This window comes from Xyrauchen texanus, chromosome 13 (assembly GCF_025860055.1).
Source record: "Xyrauchen texanus isolate HMW12.3.18 chromosome 13, RBS_HiC_50CHRs, whole genome shotgun sequence".
NCBI lineage: Eukaryota > Metazoa > Chordata > Actinopteri > Cypriniformes > Catostomidae > Xyrauchen > Xyrauchen texanus.
Window position 1 is genome coordinate 12805128 of NC_068288.1, and position 19095 is coordinate 12824222.

Genomic DNA, 19095 nt, shown 5'->3' on the forward strand with positions numbered 1-19095 from the left:
ATCCTATAGGAAAATGTACCTTAAATGTAAAGTGGACATCTCTATAAAACAGGAATAGTTCACCCAAAAACGGAAATTTTCTCATGCCATCCCAGATGTGTATGACTTTCTTTCCTCAGCAGAACACAAATTAAGATTTTTAGAAGAATATCTCAGCTCTATAGGTCCATACAATGCAAGTGAATGGTGACCAGACATTTGAAGCTCCAATAAAGGCAGCATAAAAGTAATACATACGACTCCAGTGGTTTAATCCATATCTTTAGAAGTTAAATGACAGCTGTGGGTGAGAAACAGATCAATATTTAAGTCCTTTTTTACTATAAATCCCCACTTTCACTTTTACATACACATTCTTCTTTTCTTTTATGGCAATTTGCACTCTTCATGCATATCGCCACCTACTGGTCAGGCCTTGTCAATGGTGGAGATTTATAGTAATAAAGGACTTAAATATTGATCTGTTTCTCACCCACACCTGTTATATCACTTCTGAAGGCATGGATTAAACCACTGGAGACTTATGGATAACTTTTATGCTGCCTTTATGTTATTTTTAAAGATTCAAAGGTCTGGTCACCATTCACTTGCATTGTATGGACCAACAGAGCTGAGATATTTTTCTAAAAATTGTATTTTGTGTTCTGCAGAAGAAAGAAAGGTACACATCTGGGATGGCGTGAGGGTAGTATATGATGATATAATTTAAAAACACATGATACATGCTGTCAATGAGTATGAAGACCAGACGAGTGTATGTTAAGCAGGACTAGGTAAGCACCATTCTTTTGACATCAACATGAAGTCAAGAAAAGTGACAAAACAAGTCAAAACACTACAGAAATGAATACTAACACAAAGCAGACTGTAGCAAATCCCTCCTTATAATCTCACCAGTAATTTTGATCAAAATCATGAAGTAGGGTATTTATTAAGCATTAATAACATGTATGTTAAAATGCTCATTATCTAGCAATTATTGGATGAAAGTTGCCCTTTTCATGCATGTTGCTATAACTGCCTTGAATCCTTATTAAAGTATTTATAATGCATTTGTAAATGTCATTAATGAACCTCTTTAAAAACCCTTAACCAATGGAAAATGAATGCAAAGTGTTACCAGAAAAACAAATGTGTGTATGTGTGTATTCATTCTATAGTCTTCTACCTGAACCTGCTTGTTTAGATGATCTCTTTTTGTTTTTTTGTGAGCGTTGTAAGCCAAGTGTGCCATTAGGATGCTCAGTTTGTTATGAAGTATTGGGTTAGATTAGAACAGGCTTAAGGGTGTCTGGCCTAAGGACAGTCCGGCACACATGCAAACACCAACAGCATTCTGACCAGAGCAAGTATCAGACACAACAACACGTACTTCAGCAGCTGTCTAAATGCACCAAAGGCACATAGTGACCGTTAATGTAATGCAACTGCTTCATGCCAGCAGAGATTTTCCTCAAGATACTCTCTCTGTCATCTCCAGAATGAATGCCTTAATGACCCACTGAAATAATTACACAGCTGGAGTAGGGCTGGTGAAGCATAATGAAATGTGATGAAACATGTCCAGACAGCTTCTAATGATGTCACTGGTGTGAATGACACATAGCAATTTAAATCATTTGAGAGGACTTTTACCACCACTGGCATTGTAGCTAAAATTGCCCTCGCACTGATTCTTGACAGTGAGCAGTTTCAAAAGTACAATGGGAAGCTAATGACAGGTTATGAATGTCCAGTCACCAACATTCCTATCATGTGGTAATCACTAGATGGCAGAGTTCTTCAAAATGATGGGTCTTTAAAAGCTGTGACATTAAACATTCTTGTACCCAGTTTTTAGAAAGTGGAGCTATGTGAAGACTGTACCAAGAGGTAAATATCAACCATCCAGTTTAACTTCTTACATCAACCTAGTCCAATGAATACATCTGAAAAATATCACAGATTTGGGGTTCCCAATTGTTTTTAGCAGAACTGCTTTCAACACTGAATATAACATTTTGCACAGTTTTTCTAGGTAAATTTGAATGATATAAAATTAAGTAACATCTACTTAACTTCATGACATAATATTGATTAAAGTGAGGGATGTAAACTAAACATTTCTTACAAATCTGATGTATAAGGTACTTAAATATATCCTTATTAACCTTGTGTGACCCCATGTCCACATGTGTGGACGTTCTATTTTGGCTTCGCTATATGTAATGCATAATTTAAATTAATTTAAACAAATTGAATACTGTTCACAAGACTCTACACTGTCATTTAAGGGTTCTGGCGCACAGAGTCACGTGACACAACAGCAAGACGTTGATTTCCGTGAAGCACTCATACGGGCGCAGTGCCAACAAAAGTGCCTCTGGTGAGAAACCTCTTTAAGTTTTTGGACTGAAATCTATTTAGTTGTAAAGAGGAGAGTCTCTAGTTTTGTTTGTTATGCCGCTTTAAAAAATCCTTAAATTTTTCGCATGTCAGCGCTCTGATAAACGTGACGTCCACATATGTGGAAAATGGGCCCTTATTCCCTCAAAAGTTGTTATTTTGAATAATTTTCAACTATAATGCATCTGTGGGTCATTACGCTTCATTTCAATATACATTTTATTATATTTTATTTTGTTCTCACTGTAAAATACGGTCCTGTCCAATAACACTAGTAAATGCATTCCTATATATCTACTGTGCATTTTCACATTGAGAATCAATGGGTACATCCAAAAGCTGAAAAATTTTGCTTTCAGCAGCTTTATATGGAGTTAGAATGAAATAAGGTGCATTTCTAACTTTTCTGAGACCAGTGCAGATAGACAGCACACTGGAGGTTAAGTCATTCACTAAATAGGGAGCAAGGGAGCATCCTATAGCTCTCTATGCAGTTAAGGTAGTTCACTCCTAAAATCTGATCAAAAGTTCAGTTTCAGGCTGCAGATGATGTTTGGATCACTCAACATGTTTTGCAGACATAGGACAGATAATCAGTACATAGATTCAGAATTTTATAATGCATATGTGGCAGCGGGGGGCGTGGTTAAGCGTCCGTCCGGAGAGAGAGAAAGCAGTAAGGGTAGATTATGTCTAACACCTGTTTCTAATTCCAGTGAGCATGGGGAGAGCGGCATATAAGCAGACACTCCACCAGCAGAAGGGGAGAGAGAGAGCCTGGAACAAGGAAGTCTATAGTATCTGTGAAGCTGATGAGCTTGTGAAACCACGTACCTGTGAAGCTATTGAGTTTTGTGAAGCTGTAAGATTTGAAGTTGCCAATTAAAGATCTTACCTGTGCCAGGAGAAGCCTGTTTCCCTGTGTCCTACTTCATTCTGCTGTGGAACCTTTCACATTGTTGGCAGTGATTGGATGATGCTGGTCATTACTTTTAATCAGAATTATTTATTCAGCTTTATAGAAAATCAGCTGTAATGTCTGTAACATCTCAAAAACTCAAAATACTTTCTATAGCTTGGTATTTCTTAATATTTCATAACTTAATTAGTCCTGCTGTCCACATATGTGGACATACATTTTTAGGAAAACTATTTGCTCTAGTATTTATTTATTTTTTGCTTGTTCATTAAGTGCTACTTGTTACAAATCAAAAAGGGAAATGAAAAATGCACAAAGCAGTCATGCTCAAGTTTAATCCTGCACCGCTTGACACATGAAGTCTTAACGTCTTAGCTTAATGCATGCTATGTAAAAAACATAACCTTGCATGACTTGCAATAGAAACAAGATATAAAGCTACACGTAATCCTGAATAACAATCGACAGATGTACAGTATATACAGTATCTCACAAAAGTGAGTACACCCCTCACGTTTTTGTAAATATTTGATTATATCTTTTCATGTGACAACACTGAAGAAATGACACTTTGCTACAATGTAACATAGTGAGTGTACAGCTTGTATAACAGTGTACATTTGCTGTGCCCTCAAAATAACTCAACACACAGCCATTAATGTCTAAACCGCTGGCAACAAAAGTGAGTACACCCCTAAATGAAAATGTCCAAATTGGGCCCAAAGTGTCAATATTTTGTGTGGCCACCATCATTTTCCAGCACTGCTTTAACCCTCTTGGGCATGGAGTTCACCAGAGCTTCACAGGTTGCCACTGGAGTCCTCTTCCACTCCTCCATGATGACATCACGGAGCTGGTGGATGTTAGAGACCTTGTGCTCCTCCACCTTCCGTTTGAGGATGCCCCACATATGCTCAATAGGGTTTAGGTCTGAAGACATGCTTGGCCAGTCCATCACCTTCACCCTCAGCTTCTTTAGCAAGGCAGTGGTCATCTTGGAGGTGTGTTTGGGGTCGTGCTGGAATACTGCCCTGCGGCCCAGTCTCTGAAGGGAGGGGATCATGCTCTGCTTCAGTACGTCACAGTACATGTTGGATTCATGGTTCCCTCAATGAACTGTAGCTCCCCAGTGCCGGCAGCACTCATGCAGCCCCAGACCATGACACTCCCACCATCTATGTCCTTAGTCTGCTTGTCTTCAGCAAACTGTTTGCAGGCTTTCTTGTGCATCATCTTCAGAAGTGGCTTCCTTCTAGGATGACAGCCATGCAGACCAATTTGATGCAGTGTGTGGCGTATGGTCTGAGCACTGACAGGTTGACCCCCCACCCCTTCAACCTCTGCAGCAATGCTGGCAGCACTCATATGTCTATTTCCCAAAGACAACCTCTGGATATGAAGCTGAGCACGTGCACTCAACTTCTTTGGTCGACCATGACGAGGCCTGTTCTGAGTGGAACCGGTCCTGTTAAACTGCTGTATGGTCTTGGCCAACGTGCTGCAGCTCAGTGTCAGGGTCTTGGCAATCATCTTATAGCCTAGGCCATATTTATGTAGAGCAACAATTTTTTTTCAGATCCTCAGAGAGATCTTTGCCATGAGGTGCCATTTTGAACTTCCAGTGACCAGTTTGAGGGAGTGTGAGAGCGATGACACCAAATTTAACACACCTGCTCCCCATTCACACCTGAGACCTTGTAACACTAACAAGTCACATGACACCAGGGAGGGGAAATGGCTAATTGGGCCCAATTTGGACATTTTCACTAAGGGGTGTACTCAATTTTGTTGCCAGCGGTTTAGACATAATGGCTGTGTGAGTTATTTTGAGGGGACAGCAAATTTACACTGTTATACAAGCTGTACACTCACTACATTACATTGTAGCAAAGTGTCATTTCTTCAGTGTTGTCACAGGAAATGATATAATCAAATATTTACAAAAATGTGAGGGGTGTACTCACTTTTGTGAGATACTGTATATACATATTGAGGAAAAATGGGCAATTTTGAGTGATAATTCAGTTCAGACTTCACAAAACACAAAGTTACCAAATGTAACAACAAAATAAACAATAAAAACTGTGTAAATAAACTTGCAAACAGTGAAACTAATTAATTATTCGAGCCCGGTCCATGCTGGGAACACCAGCTCGGAAAATGCACATCTTAATTACCTGTTAAATATACTTAAATTAGCTAATTAATATGACACATTTTGCTGCTTTAGGACTGATACATGATGATGCATTGTAAAGATAACAAACAATCATAAAATAACATTTACTTAAAAGCTAGAGCAGGTATTTTTACATGTTTGAATTGAGCGAAAATGTAGAATATTCTTAACATTTTCAAGTTTACATCTTAATCTTTTGCTATATTAATTGTTTTTACAGTATAGTTCAGTAAGCAAAATGCACTCTGTTATGTAACTAAGACATTCATCATGTGACAGAAAGACCCACCTACCCTTTTCCCAAAATTTTAATTGATGTCGCAGTTTAGACAGAAAACGTGTACACAACTTGCTTGTTCTAATATCTTTTGAGGAGAGTGTAGGTTTGTTACTGATCATTAGTTGTACAAATACCCCGACCCCTTGCATGTTTGTGAATAAAATATTCCCTAATCCGGTAATGCTTTTAGCTACCAAAAATATCTGCTCCGTTAAACAGTTCCCATACAAATCCACTCCACAGATTTCTGGATATTTTCCCCCAAAATCAGCACGGAAATTGTAGGGTAATGTGCATATTTTATACGCGGGTCTGCTCATAAAACGAGCACTTTTCCATTGTTACACAAAGATAAATGTCATTTTATATTGCCAGAGGTGCCTCCTACATTTCTCAAGACTGTGGTTTCATGGGTAATTTTATCTTATATCGAATCAAAATCATCATAGGCCTGTGCATATATATACACACACACACACACACACACGTATAGTCAAAAGATAAACACCACGCAGATGCTTTATTTTCTCTCTGTAGGTTCTAAATTTGCTTGCTTTTGCTCTTTTTATCTCTCAACCCATCTCCTCCTCAATCTCTCCATGTGACAAATTTCTCTACTCTTCCATCTGTAGCTTGTTCCACCCATAGCCTCCCACACTTATTCCTCCTCTCTCTCTCTCTCTCTCTCTCTCTCTCTCTCTCTTGCCTCTGCCTCCACCACCACTGAGGGAGAGGCTCTCAGTGAAAGCATTTGAACATTTTACTGTGCACAGAAACACCCAGACAGGAATAGCACAATGTCCTGAGACACTCTCTCTCTCTCTCTCTCTCTCTCTCGTTTTCCCTCTTTGCCTCCACCCCCCACCACCACTGAGGGAGAGAAGGAAGCTCTCAGTGAAAGCATTTGAACATTTTACTGTGCACAGAAACACCCAGACAGGAATAGCACAATGTCCTGAGAGCACATCTCTCTCTCTCTCTCTCTCTCTCTCTCTCTCTCTCTCTCTCTATCTCTCTCGCTCTCTCTCTCTCTCCAAGTCTGATGATTCATATATACATAGAGAGGCTGATGCGGGACAGAGAGGGCATGTAAAATAGGCTAAATGAGAGTGGACCCCCAATGCTGCTAAAAAGGGTCTTGTTGATGGACTCGCTCTAGAAGGTGCATTGTGGGATGCATTTACATCGCACAGATCCAGTTCACAGGGTTGTTGATTAAAAGGCCAGGTTTGAGAGGATCTATGCACCCTCCATGATCGATTCCTAATCCCGCCACCTCCTGCTTCACAAAGGGAGCTTTTCGGACTTATTATTTGACTGATATCTCAAAGAGGTTTTCTGCTATTGAAGCATGAAAAGCACTATTACGCTATGGTGATTTCAAACAATTGTAAGAGAACTCTTAGAGGTACTTGAAGGAGCATACGGATTGTAAGTAATGTAAGTAAAGTCAGTTGCTAAATGCATCTTTAGGGTGCATTGTGTAAATAGAAGTGTGACGTTGCAGAACCCATTGATGGTTTCTAATGGAAAAATCGTCCCCAACACATTTCCTTGTAATCCTGCTGTTCCACATCCAAATGTTGACTAAAACAAAGCTGATTCCAGAGGGTTTCAGGGATTTCATTAATTATGGAATTCCACCTTCAGCGCATGGTGCCTCGAAATGTGGTTTATGATCATGTTTAGCTCGATTAATTTATTCAAAAGTGTGAACTGGGTCTTGCATAATCAACATGGCTGTGATTAAATCATTACACTGTTACCAACACTAGCTGTCCACGTGGCCATAAATAAAACTGCCAGCCCTTCTGTCATTTATGTAGACACATTTTAGGAAGAGCAACTCTGCCCTCTGCTGTGTGACGGCATCATGGATGATGCTTAATTCAGTTTTCTTTTAAACTTCATTTAAGACAAAAAACTGTTTTGATTGATAAAGCTAAATACTGAGACAGCAGGTTAGAAGTTGCACACTTGAGTAAGTGGTCATATTTTAAAACTTGAACACACCTCTACTATGACAAACATGTTTTCAATTTCAGAGTTCAAAGTCATTTTGATATTATTTCTGTGGCGTGAATTCTAAGATGTCCAAGTGACGTCACTCCCTGGAGATAGTAAAATTAACAAATAAACAAAACTGAAATGAAGGCAAAAATAATAATAATAATAATAATAATAATAATAATAATAATAATAATAATAATAATAATAATAATATATATATATATATATTTTAAAAGCATTCAAGGTGCAAGGGAAGTTATTTAATACATTACCTTGATGATAAAGCCGTTTTATGACTTAATTAAATAATCTGTTAAATAACTTATTTCAGAAATGTATGAAGCCAACATGGACATTAACGCATGGACCAGATTTGGGTACAACGGGAATAAAGACATACTTCAAGGAAATTATATTTGGTCACAAAGTATTTTTATTGAATATTGATAGAGCGATTTGTGTGGAAAGAAATAATAACAGAAAGCATTTGGATAAAAATGAATAATAAAAAAGGTGGCATTGGAGATATACAGTAGAAAGGGGCAATAGTTATATAAAAGTTTCAAACGTACAACTTGCTTTTCAGCTGGTGAACTCTTTTTAGTTAATAAATATATTGTGGGAGGGCCCGTGATTCCGCACACCCGGCCCCTAATTAGGCTGATTAAGGCTGAGAGGGATAAAGGCGACCGGAGGAGGCTGGAAGGCTGCAGTAAACCGCGTGTCCTCCTTTGAACAAGCCTCGTTTTAACGAGCCTCCGTAGAACAGAAACGAAACGAAACGAAACGGAACGGAACGTAACGGAACGTAACATGGTTGCTATGACAGCACGTCCCTTTTTAACAAGCGGGAGCACTTTGAGTGAGAAGGGAACAAAGTCCAGAACGTATGAGGGGAAATTTAATGGAGTTATAATGATGTAAAGAGAAAAGAAAATAGATTTATATATATATATATATATATATATATATATATATATATATATTACTCTGCAACCATCAACTGAGGGAATTAACATTCCTTGAGTTTGAACATCATATTTAAATTGGCTTTTTTTTTTTTTTACAGTTCTGTTGATGCAAAGAATTGTGGGTTGTGAGTGCCCACAAAGGATACACTCTAAAAATGCTGGGTTAAAAATAACCATTGCTGGGTAAACATTGGACAGAACACTCTCTGGGACATTTATTTTAACCAGTGTGCTGGTTGTTTCTTGACACATGCTGGGTTAAAGCGACTACTTTTTAAAGGTTCTTTATTTTAGATAATCTACTACTAAAAATAGTATTAAGCATGTTATATTTATTAAAAAACATTTCACAACAGTATACATGTACAACATGAAAGCATTTTATTTAATTATTAAATGGCCAGCAAAAACTATAATTTTATTCTAAATCAGGCAGAAAATTAAAACACTATTAAAAAAAATACATTTTTGGATGACAAAATAATAGCAAATAGTTATTTTACAAAATATTAAATTAAATAAATATTATCAGTATTTTATTTAACATTTAATTTCTTTAGTCCATCATAAAATTATTCAAACAATGTATAATTACATTTTTGGAACAAGGCAGTGCTTTAATTATTAAGAATGTACAAGAATTACTCAATTGTAGCAAATCAATTCACAAAACACCAAATAAATAAAAATAGATACATACATGGATACAAAATACCTGCATTAGTTAGTTTAATAAACAATTTAGTCCTCAGCAGCATAAATGGAGACACGCAAAAAAGGACTTGAACCAAACATCATCTGCCTTGAGGAGATTCTGCTCTTCTAGGGCTTCCCCATTCACCACCACGAAAAACTGTCCACCAAGTTCTAAGACAAATGGGAAGGGCTTCTGCATGTTGGTTCCAGACTAAATAAGAAAATAACATCAAACTTTAAAGTGCATGTACTCCTTACCAAAAAAGTGTTACAGGTGTAATGCAATTAAAGAACAGCTGTAATTTAAAGTAAGTAAATAAGCATGCTCTGGTGTTGTTTTCACATGTTGTGCATCAGTGAAAGAGGTTCTGGCTTGCTCAGTAGTTATCCGGAAGGTTTTGTTGCCAGTCTTGTACACTGATGGTGGAAGGATCTGAGGTAACATTTTCAGTGCCATGGTGCCAATGGTATCTAAAAGCAGAGAAAAGTTCATTTCAGTGATCCGATCACAAGCGAAATACAGGTGTAAAATACAGGTGTAAAATACAGGTGTAAATGGGGCCCAAAATGTTTTGTAACTGGATCACAAAAAGCCTATACTGTATGGAGGTCATCAAAGACACAAGTGACCACATCACATTTTAGGTGTAAACACTAATCCATCCTCAATGCGAACTGGACAGTAAAGTACACATCTCAGCTCCTAAACAACTGCTGCACTAACAAGAGTTTTAAATGTTGCTGGTTCAGTGTGGCTTTAAAAACTAGTTCACCAAAAATATCTAATTCTTTCATAATTTTCTCATCCTTATGCCATCTCAAACTCATATGACTTACTTACTTCTGCAGAACACAACAAAGATAATTTGAAGGAGATGTCTGTTTGTACTTTTAATACAAGTCAATAGGGTCTGAGGCAAAACTGGTGGCTCAGTGGTTGAGGCTCAGGGTTACTGACCAGAAGGTCGGGGGTTCAAGCCCCAGCACCACCAAGATGCCACTGTTGGGCCCTTGAGCAAGGCCCTTACCTCCAGGTTGCTCCGGGGGGATTGTCCCTGTAATAAGTGCACTGTAAGTCGCTTTGGATAAAAGCGTCTGCCAAATGCATAAATGTAAATGTAAAACTGACCTAAAGGCAACATGAAGGTAATCCATACCTTCCAGAGTCCAGTGGTTTAATCCTTGTCATCTGAAAGCTTTTGGGTAAGAAACAGACTAAAATGTAACTTCTTTTTTCCAGGTATCCAGATTGCATCAAAATAGTTCAACTGGTGTGACAATTTTGTTACAGGTCGCACACATCAACAATCATTTATTTGTGTTTTGCAGAGGAATGAAAGTTATTTGAGTTTGAGATGACATGAAGGTGATGAAATCAGAGACCGTTCCCTGATGTCTCGCCTGGCCACTTGTGATCAACTCACATGAAGGGCACCTTTAAATAAGCTAAACGGCATTTTACTGTTTTTAAAAAGTGAGAAAAGAGAAGATCAAGATGGAGCAAGTGGCTATTTAGTTTATAAGTAGGGTTACGTCCTACGTAAGTTTAATGGGGCAACGCTAAAATATTTAGTAGTGCGTAAATTGTGACTTAGTGCTCATTTACGCAACAACTATGCTAAATTTGAATTTACGCACAGCTGGTGCAGCCGGCCCCAGGTGCCGCGGTTGCTAGGTTACGGGGGTGGGTTCTGCACTTTGGTTGTAGTGAGCTGTCTGCCCAAACCTTCCCTTTCTGAATCCTCTTTCCTTGGTTTACTAAACGGCTTCATTGTGGCCTGATATTTTTTCATCTTATCATCGTATCATTTCGTCGTTTGATAAGGCTGAAAAACGCAATATGGAAATAACCTGTTTTATACAACCACTAGAGCATTTAAGACGAAAAAATGAATGTCTAAATAAATAATCATAATAAAAATAAAATGGGGGGTATTTAGCCTCTGTAACAGGGTTTTTTTTTTACTCCAAATACTATCCTTTCACTTATTGGACAGTCCTTTTGTATTTTTGACTAATTATTGGAAGATTTCTCATTTTTATCACCTCGGACAAGCTGATTTGACAATGACCCAAATACAAAATTGCAGCTAAATTTTTAATGTGCAATTGGTTTTGCAAAGTTTAACTATTTAAGTGCCCACTTTAACCCTTGTGTGACTTTCGGGATATATTTGTCTTTTTCATTTTAGTTTTTTCGATCATTTTGGCTGTTAACGTCATACATTTATCCAAATGTGTGTATTGTTCGGGGAATTTTTATATTTCAACCTCAGTTCCAAAAATATATCTATAACACACTGTGTACACACAATAGTTACACTCAGGACCTTCAGATCAAAATGTCCCCTTTGAAACCCATTAAACCTGCAATATATGACCCCAGTGCCATTAAAGTATAAAATCATGAATTCTATGTTATTCTGCGTTCATTCCAGAGCCCTGGATTCAAAATGTAACATTTGTAATATTTTCCACCAGATGGCACAATTTCCTCATGTTTAGCCTATGGAGCAAATACAAGCTTTTTTCCTATTCACTGTTGCTGTATTTAAAGGGTTAAAATCCTGAATTTGGTAGTTATGATCAGGACTGATGTTGATTAAAAAAATGTACTAATTAAAAGTGAAAAATAATATTAATATATAATATTATTATGGCAGTATTTTGATGCTGACATTTTTGTCCCCTAAGGACCTCTTGAGTATTGACGCAGGTTAAACGTTAAGTTTGTTAACTAGGGCAGATTACGATATAACCACCTGCCTAATGTTGTGTAAGATCCACTCATGCCAACAATCATGCCACGGTCCAAATCACTGAGAGCACATTTTCCCCATTCTGATGGTTGATGTGAACATTAACTGAAGCTCCTGACCCGTATCTGCATGATCTTATGCACTGCACTGCTGCCACACGATTGATTAGATAATCGCATGTTTGATTGTTGGTGCCAGACGGGCTGGTTTGAGTATTTCTGGGATTTTCATGCACAACAGTCTCTAGAATTTACTCAGAATGGTGCCAAAAACAAAAAACATCCGGTGAGCGGCAGTTCTGTGGACTGATGAGAGAGGTCAACAGAGAATGGCCAGACTGGCTTGAGCTGACAGAAAGTCTACAGTAACTCAGATGACCGCTCTGTACAATTGTGGTGAGAACAATATCATCTTTGATTGCTATTCCGAAATTAGGGTTGGCACTCTTTTGGCAGCACGAGGGGGACCAGCACAATATTAGGCAGGTGGTTTTAATGTTGTGGCTGATCGGTGTTTAGACTGTGCTTTTAAGGGGCCGCTCCATTATTTTCGGTTTGTGTCAAGGGGGCGTAACGTGAACCAATGCTGAACTGAACTCTGGTCGCAAGAGATGATCTCACCATTGACTATGTGAGTTCTCAGGATTCAGACCCTTTCCTCTGCAAACCCAAAACCTCCACAACAGGTCCAAGAAGAACCAACTTCTGCCCTGAAATCCTCTCAAGACCTCATTTGCTCTCGTAACTTTTCGGAACTGAGGGAAACTTTTTCAGGCACCTGCTCCTGTGTTCCCAAGGACCCTGGAGAGTAATTCAGGATGAATTCAACAGTCTTCAACGACACAAACAGTGGTTTGTTTTCCAACAGAAGCAGCGAGAGCTTTCTTTCGTGCTGTAATTTGTCCTCTGTGGTGACGGACAGCGGGTTCGAGTCCACGGCGCTAGACGAGCGGAGCGCGTTCATCATGCGCGCGGTGCAGATAGCGGTGATGTGCGTGCTCGCGCTCACCGTGGTCTTCGGCATCTTCTTTTTAGGCTGCAACTTACTCATTAAGTCCGAAGGCATGATCAACTTTCTGGTCACGGACAGGAGACCGTCAAAGGATGTTGAAACGGTCATCGTGGGATCGTATTAGTGCGCAAAAGTTTCGTGGTCGCATGATATGAGACACTGGAGATGCAAGCACTGGTAACGTGGAACTAGCACCTCAAAGGTGTCCTGCTGTGCGCACATTGTCTTACCAGACATTTGGAGGAATTGGGGCATTACATTTATTAAGTACACTTTTACAGGGACAGTCCTTTTGGAAAAGTCTACTGTAGTTATAAGCTTAGGCAATATTGAGTTTTCACTGAGTTCCCCATGAAACAAAAAGGGCAGTTTAGGTGACAAATTAAGTGTTTGGTGTGTCTGGAATTATTCAGTGAGAGAAAAACATCATGACAAAGACGGGACTGCTGAACCAACTATACATTGGCCATAAGTAATGCATAGGCTATACATGCATGTAGAACAAACACAATAGTTAAAGACTGCTCAGATTCATGTGGGTAGCCTATACACTGCATGCAATTTGAGTGCACGAAGGAGGTTCTCATTTAAAACAATGGACACATTTTGCACTGTTGGTAATGAACTTGGATATACTTGGCTATCCAGCTAAATGTATTGTGAGATCAATTGTTTGTTAGATTTAGATTTACATTTCTGAAGATATTGCAATTTGTCTAGAGAAACTGTGGTTTGCATGTATTGTCATGTGAATCTGAATGTTTTTGGGGCTTGAGTGATTCCGCACCATGTTTAATGAAAACCATATTGAACTTCATTACAGTGATGTAAGCGTGCCACTGATAAATGCAATGATGATAACCATGTGCAAAACTTCTGACTCTACTTTTTTCAAAGCACATTGCCATGTGGCAAGTCCAAAACAACTGAATGATTATTATGTTTTTCGACTTTTATTCGCAGATGCAGATTAAATATGTGTGTCACTTTAAAAACAATCATGCAAAACATGATGCATGTCTTATAATTGCTTTTAGTCAATGTGAATTTGTTTGTTCACCAAATGCAAAAAATGATGTTGAGAGAACTACTAATTTGTTGTTCAGACAACTGCCAAGTCACAATATGAGAACTTTTATTTCATCATCACTTCAATTACTTTTACATGAAGTTAAGTGCAATCTTTGCATCTGAAGAGAGGTAAGTCTTGCAAGTATGTGCAATTGTTTGACATAGACACACAATAGACCAACACACTCAAAGGGACAGTTCACCCAAAAATGAAAATTCTCTCATCATTTACTCACCCTCATGCCATCCCAGATGTGTGTGACTTTCTTTCATCTGCTGAACACAAATATATATTTTTTTAGAAATATATCTCAACTCTGGAGGTCCATACAATGCAAGTGAATGGGTGCCATCATTTTGATGCTCAAAAAAGCACAAAAAGGCATCATAAAAGTACATATCTTCAGAAGTGTTATGATAGATGTGGGTGAGAAACAAATCAACATTTAAGTCATAATTGTTTGCTAGACATTATTCTCCCTGCCCAGTCGGGGGCAATATGCATGAAGAATGTGAAAGTCAAAATTGACTGAGCAGGGAGGAGAATTTATAGTAAAAATGTATTCAAATATTGATCTGTTTCTCACCCACACCTATCGTCTCACTTCATTGATTTGAGACCGGTGTATTATGGATAAAATTTATGCTGATTTATGTCATTTTTGGAGCTTCAAAATTATGGCACCCATTCACTTGCATTGTGTGGACCAACAGAGCTGAGATATTCTTCTAAAAATCTTAATTTGTGTTCTGCAGAAGAGAGAAAGTCATACACATCTGGGATGGCATGAGGGTGAGGAAATGATGAGAGAATTTTCATTTTTGAAGTATTAAGTTAAAAGATGAGCTTCTAACATCACCACACAACAACTGACTAACAGTAGCAACAAAAAACAATAAAAAAAGCCTATAACAATATTTATTACATATCATTTAGTCATGTTGCAATGCATGCTGGGAACTTGCAAATCAGCAACATTGTTCAGTCTTAAGTTGTTTGTTCAGACAACTCTGTTAGGCTGGTTGGGGCAACATTTGGGGAAATATTGCGGGCCTAACATGTTTTTTTATAGATGCAATATAAAAAACATTCTGTAGTCTTTGAGACTGAAAACCCCCCATAAGCTGAATAAAAGCTGTTTTTTTTTTTTTTTTTTTTACAGTTATGTCATTATCAGACAAGACTAAACATATAGGGTGAGGTATTTGGCCTTAAAATTGATTGCTTGTCTTTGGTAAATTATCATCTAATGAAAGACTAATTACATAAACGACCTAGGTAAACTTGTGTGATAAAGAACCAAGAACCCCTCTGAACTGTCTTATAAAGGCAGAACAACTCAATAAATTACCTTATAATTTAAACAAACATGACACTGAGTTTACCTACATATATGACGTGCATCTATTAACCAGTACAGATCACCCCGTTACCTTAACTGCGTATGTCCAGAGCCGTGTTTGTAAACCTTAGGCATATTTCCACTCTACTACACACAGTGCTAAGCCAAACAGCTGTGCAACTGATAAACACCCGAATCATAAAATGGGTCAGAACTCTGGGTTGGGTGAAAGGTTAAGGTTTATGATACTCACTCATCACACTAACTACACTCTGGAGTTTCCAGGGGGCTCTCGAGTTGACAAAACTCTCTCTGAATGTTTAGTTTCAAACAGTTACAAAGTGATCGGAAGATGTCGTCGGTATTCTAAATACTGGGACCGAATGGTCAGTCAAATTATCATTTTAGACCATTTGAATTTGACTATGAGATGAGTCGGTGTCAGGAAAATAAAGCATTAAATGGTATAAGTTATTGCTGTAATATGGTGTGAAACAATTATATAGGAAAGCCTGAAATAAAAAGAATAACAGGTGCAGACCAGGAACAAGAACTTACCGTGTTCTCGCTCTAATGTTAGGTTCCACTGAGCTTTTAATGTGGATTTCGGCCAAAGCTAACATCTGATGTTTTTATCTCATTCTAGCCTGTATCTAAGTAACACACAAGATCTCTGTTTTCATTCAGTCTGTCTAACCCCATTGCCATATCTCCAACACAAAGATGAAATTCAGATGAATTTTAGACTCCTCTTAAAAAAAGAAAGAAAAGAAAAAAAAGGTGCTCGCTCTCTGTTTGGTTTAGTTTTGTGATGGTGGAGTTCCTAAGAACTGTTCCTCAAAGCAAGAGATAACTGAGATGATGGCAACAAATAAGGCAGATATAGTGCCATCGCTAGATCAGAGGGTAAAGACAGATGGAGAGGACTAAATGATGGGGAAAGGTCAAACATTGAGCTGACTCATTAACGGCCTTGATAGATTTGCACACTAAAACTCGTAAGAGCATCACTTGGTTTACCTGGTTTCATCACCATATAAATACTGTAAGACAAGCTGACCAATGACTGAAATCATTTACTCACCCTCATGCCATCCCAGATGTGTATGACTTTCTTTCTTCTGTTGAAAGCCAACAAACTTGAAGCTTTTAAAAGCATATAAAATGGAGCATAAATTAATCCATAAGACTCCAGTGGTCTTCAGAAGTGATATGGTATGAGGTGTGGGTGAGATCAATATTTTAGTCCCTTTTTTTAGCATAATCTCCATCATCACTTCTGCATTCTTCTTCTTTTGTTTTTGGCAATTCACATTATTCATGCATATTGCCACCTACTGGACAGGGAGAGAAGTTATAGGAAAAAAAGGACTTAGATATTGATACCTATCATATTGCTTCAGAAGACATAGATTTACATTTACATTTATGCATTTTGCAGACGCTTTTATCCAAAGCGACTTACAGTGCATTTATTACAGGGACAATCGCCTGGAGCAACCTGGAGTTAAGTGTCTTACTCAAGGGCCCAACAGTGGCATCTTGGTGGTGCTGGGGCTTGAACCCCCGACCTTCTGGTCAATAACCCTGAACCTCAACCACTGAGCCACCACTGCTCCCTTTATGTGCTTTTTGGACCTTCAAAGTTCTGACATGAAAAGCAAGTTTTAGTGCAATATCTAATGATCTTAACATAAATTGTTTCCTGTATGCAAATACAGAAATCTGACAATCTTTTTTTCTCCCAATTTAGAATGCCCAATTCCCACTACTTAGTAGGTCCTCGTAGTGGCGGGGTTACCCACCTCAATCCGGGTGGCAGATGACTCAGTGTCGGAGGTCTCAGTTGCCTCCGCTTCTGAGACCGTCAATCCGCGCATCTTATCACGTGACTCGTTGTGCATGACACAGCGGAGACTCACAGCATGTGGAGGCTCATGCTACTCTCCGCAATCCACGCACAACATACCAAACGCCCCGTTGAGAGCGAGAACCCCTAATTGTGACCACAAAGAGGTTACCCCATGTGACTGTACCCTCCCTAGCAACCAGGCCAATTCGGTTGCTTAGGAGACCTGACTGGAGTCACTCAGCACACCCTGGATTCAAACTCACAACTCCAGGGCTGATAGTCAGCATCAAAATTCACTGAGCTTCCCAGTCCTCCGCAAATGCATTATTTAAAATCATCAGTAATATTGATCAGTTCCAAAGACTAATATGGTCGTCACTGGATGTTGCCTTGCATCTATCTTCCCATAGTTTAAGTCCAGAATGCAACACCATACAACTGTAATCAATGACCAAATCAGAACTTTTCTTACTTTGTAGTGTACTTAATTTGCCCTTAATTTACCCTATTCACTCTGCTAACGTTATTTGACATCATGTTCCACATTTTGGGTAATCCATATTGGAATATTCATATTCCAGCACAAACATCCCAATGGCATTAGTCCATGCAGCAGTGCCGGCCGTGCCACATGATGTACTTCCACTGACTAATGCAGGAGGTTTAAAAGCACACGGAAGTAACAAATGTGAGGACATGTATGGAACATGGACAAGTGTATTGATCGTATCTGTTGGCCATTAAAGTGTAGAGACATCAACTGATCTGTGAAACTCAAAAGTAGAAGCCCATAAAAATCCCATTATGAGGCAACCAGATGTCCCATGTTAACACTTGGATTCATTTCAATGGTTGATTTGAACATGCTTTTAGAGAAGTAGGTTCAGCAGCTGTCGATCAGCCCAAATCTGCTGAAAAGACTTACGCTTGTATAATGTTTAAGCGATAACTCCATAGTTTACAGATTCCTGACTGAATGTAAAATGAACGAATAAATGTTTAATTGTTCATTAAAAGCTCTAAAAAACTCAAATGGGCTCTCAATGGGCTGCACTTGGTTATTTCTGAATCTCAACTAAATGGGCATGAAATTATATTAGGTTCCCCTGGGACATTTTCATTATAGCAGCAGGTTTTCACTTTACAACAACAACAACAACAACAACAAGATTAGATAGAAATGTCACAGCTGTAAATGTAACTCCTTGACAGTTAAAGATTCATAAACACTTTTGCTGCAAAACGATGAAATATGCAGTAGGGTCGCACAGTATACCAGCACTTACGAAATATTGCAAAAACAAAAATATTAAAATGGTACAATATCATCTTGCTGCTAATTTTGGTACCATTTTACAGTATGTTGCCATTAGCAAAATTTTAAGACGATTATTTGTCAAACAAACAATTGCGATTATGACATTTAATTGTATGTTTTAAGGCTATGACGATTACTTTCAAGATTAATTGTCATACAGTATAAATTATCACATTTCTTAAGGTGCATGTGTGCTTCTTACACCTTAAGAAATCAGTAAATATATATATATATATATATATATATATATATATATATATATATATATAAATAATGTAATCTAAATACTTTGGATTACTTC

At 38.2% G+C, this 19095-nt stretch overlaps 1 protein-coding gene across 1 annotated transcript; it reads left to right on the top strand.

The window, feature by feature from the left end:
* The first annotated feature begins 12842 nt into the window (after window positions 1–12842).
* rprmb (reprimo, TP53 dependent G2 arrest mediator candidate b) lies at window positions 12843–14096 on the top strand. Its single transcript, XM_052141488.1, has one exon. It carries the CDS (start codon window positions 13017–13019, stop codon window positions 13332–13334), a length of 318 nt encoding a protein of 105 aa, XP_051997448.1. The 5' UTR covers window positions 12843–13016; the 3' UTR covers window positions 13335–14096.
* Window positions 14097–19095: the final 4999 nt, after the last annotated feature.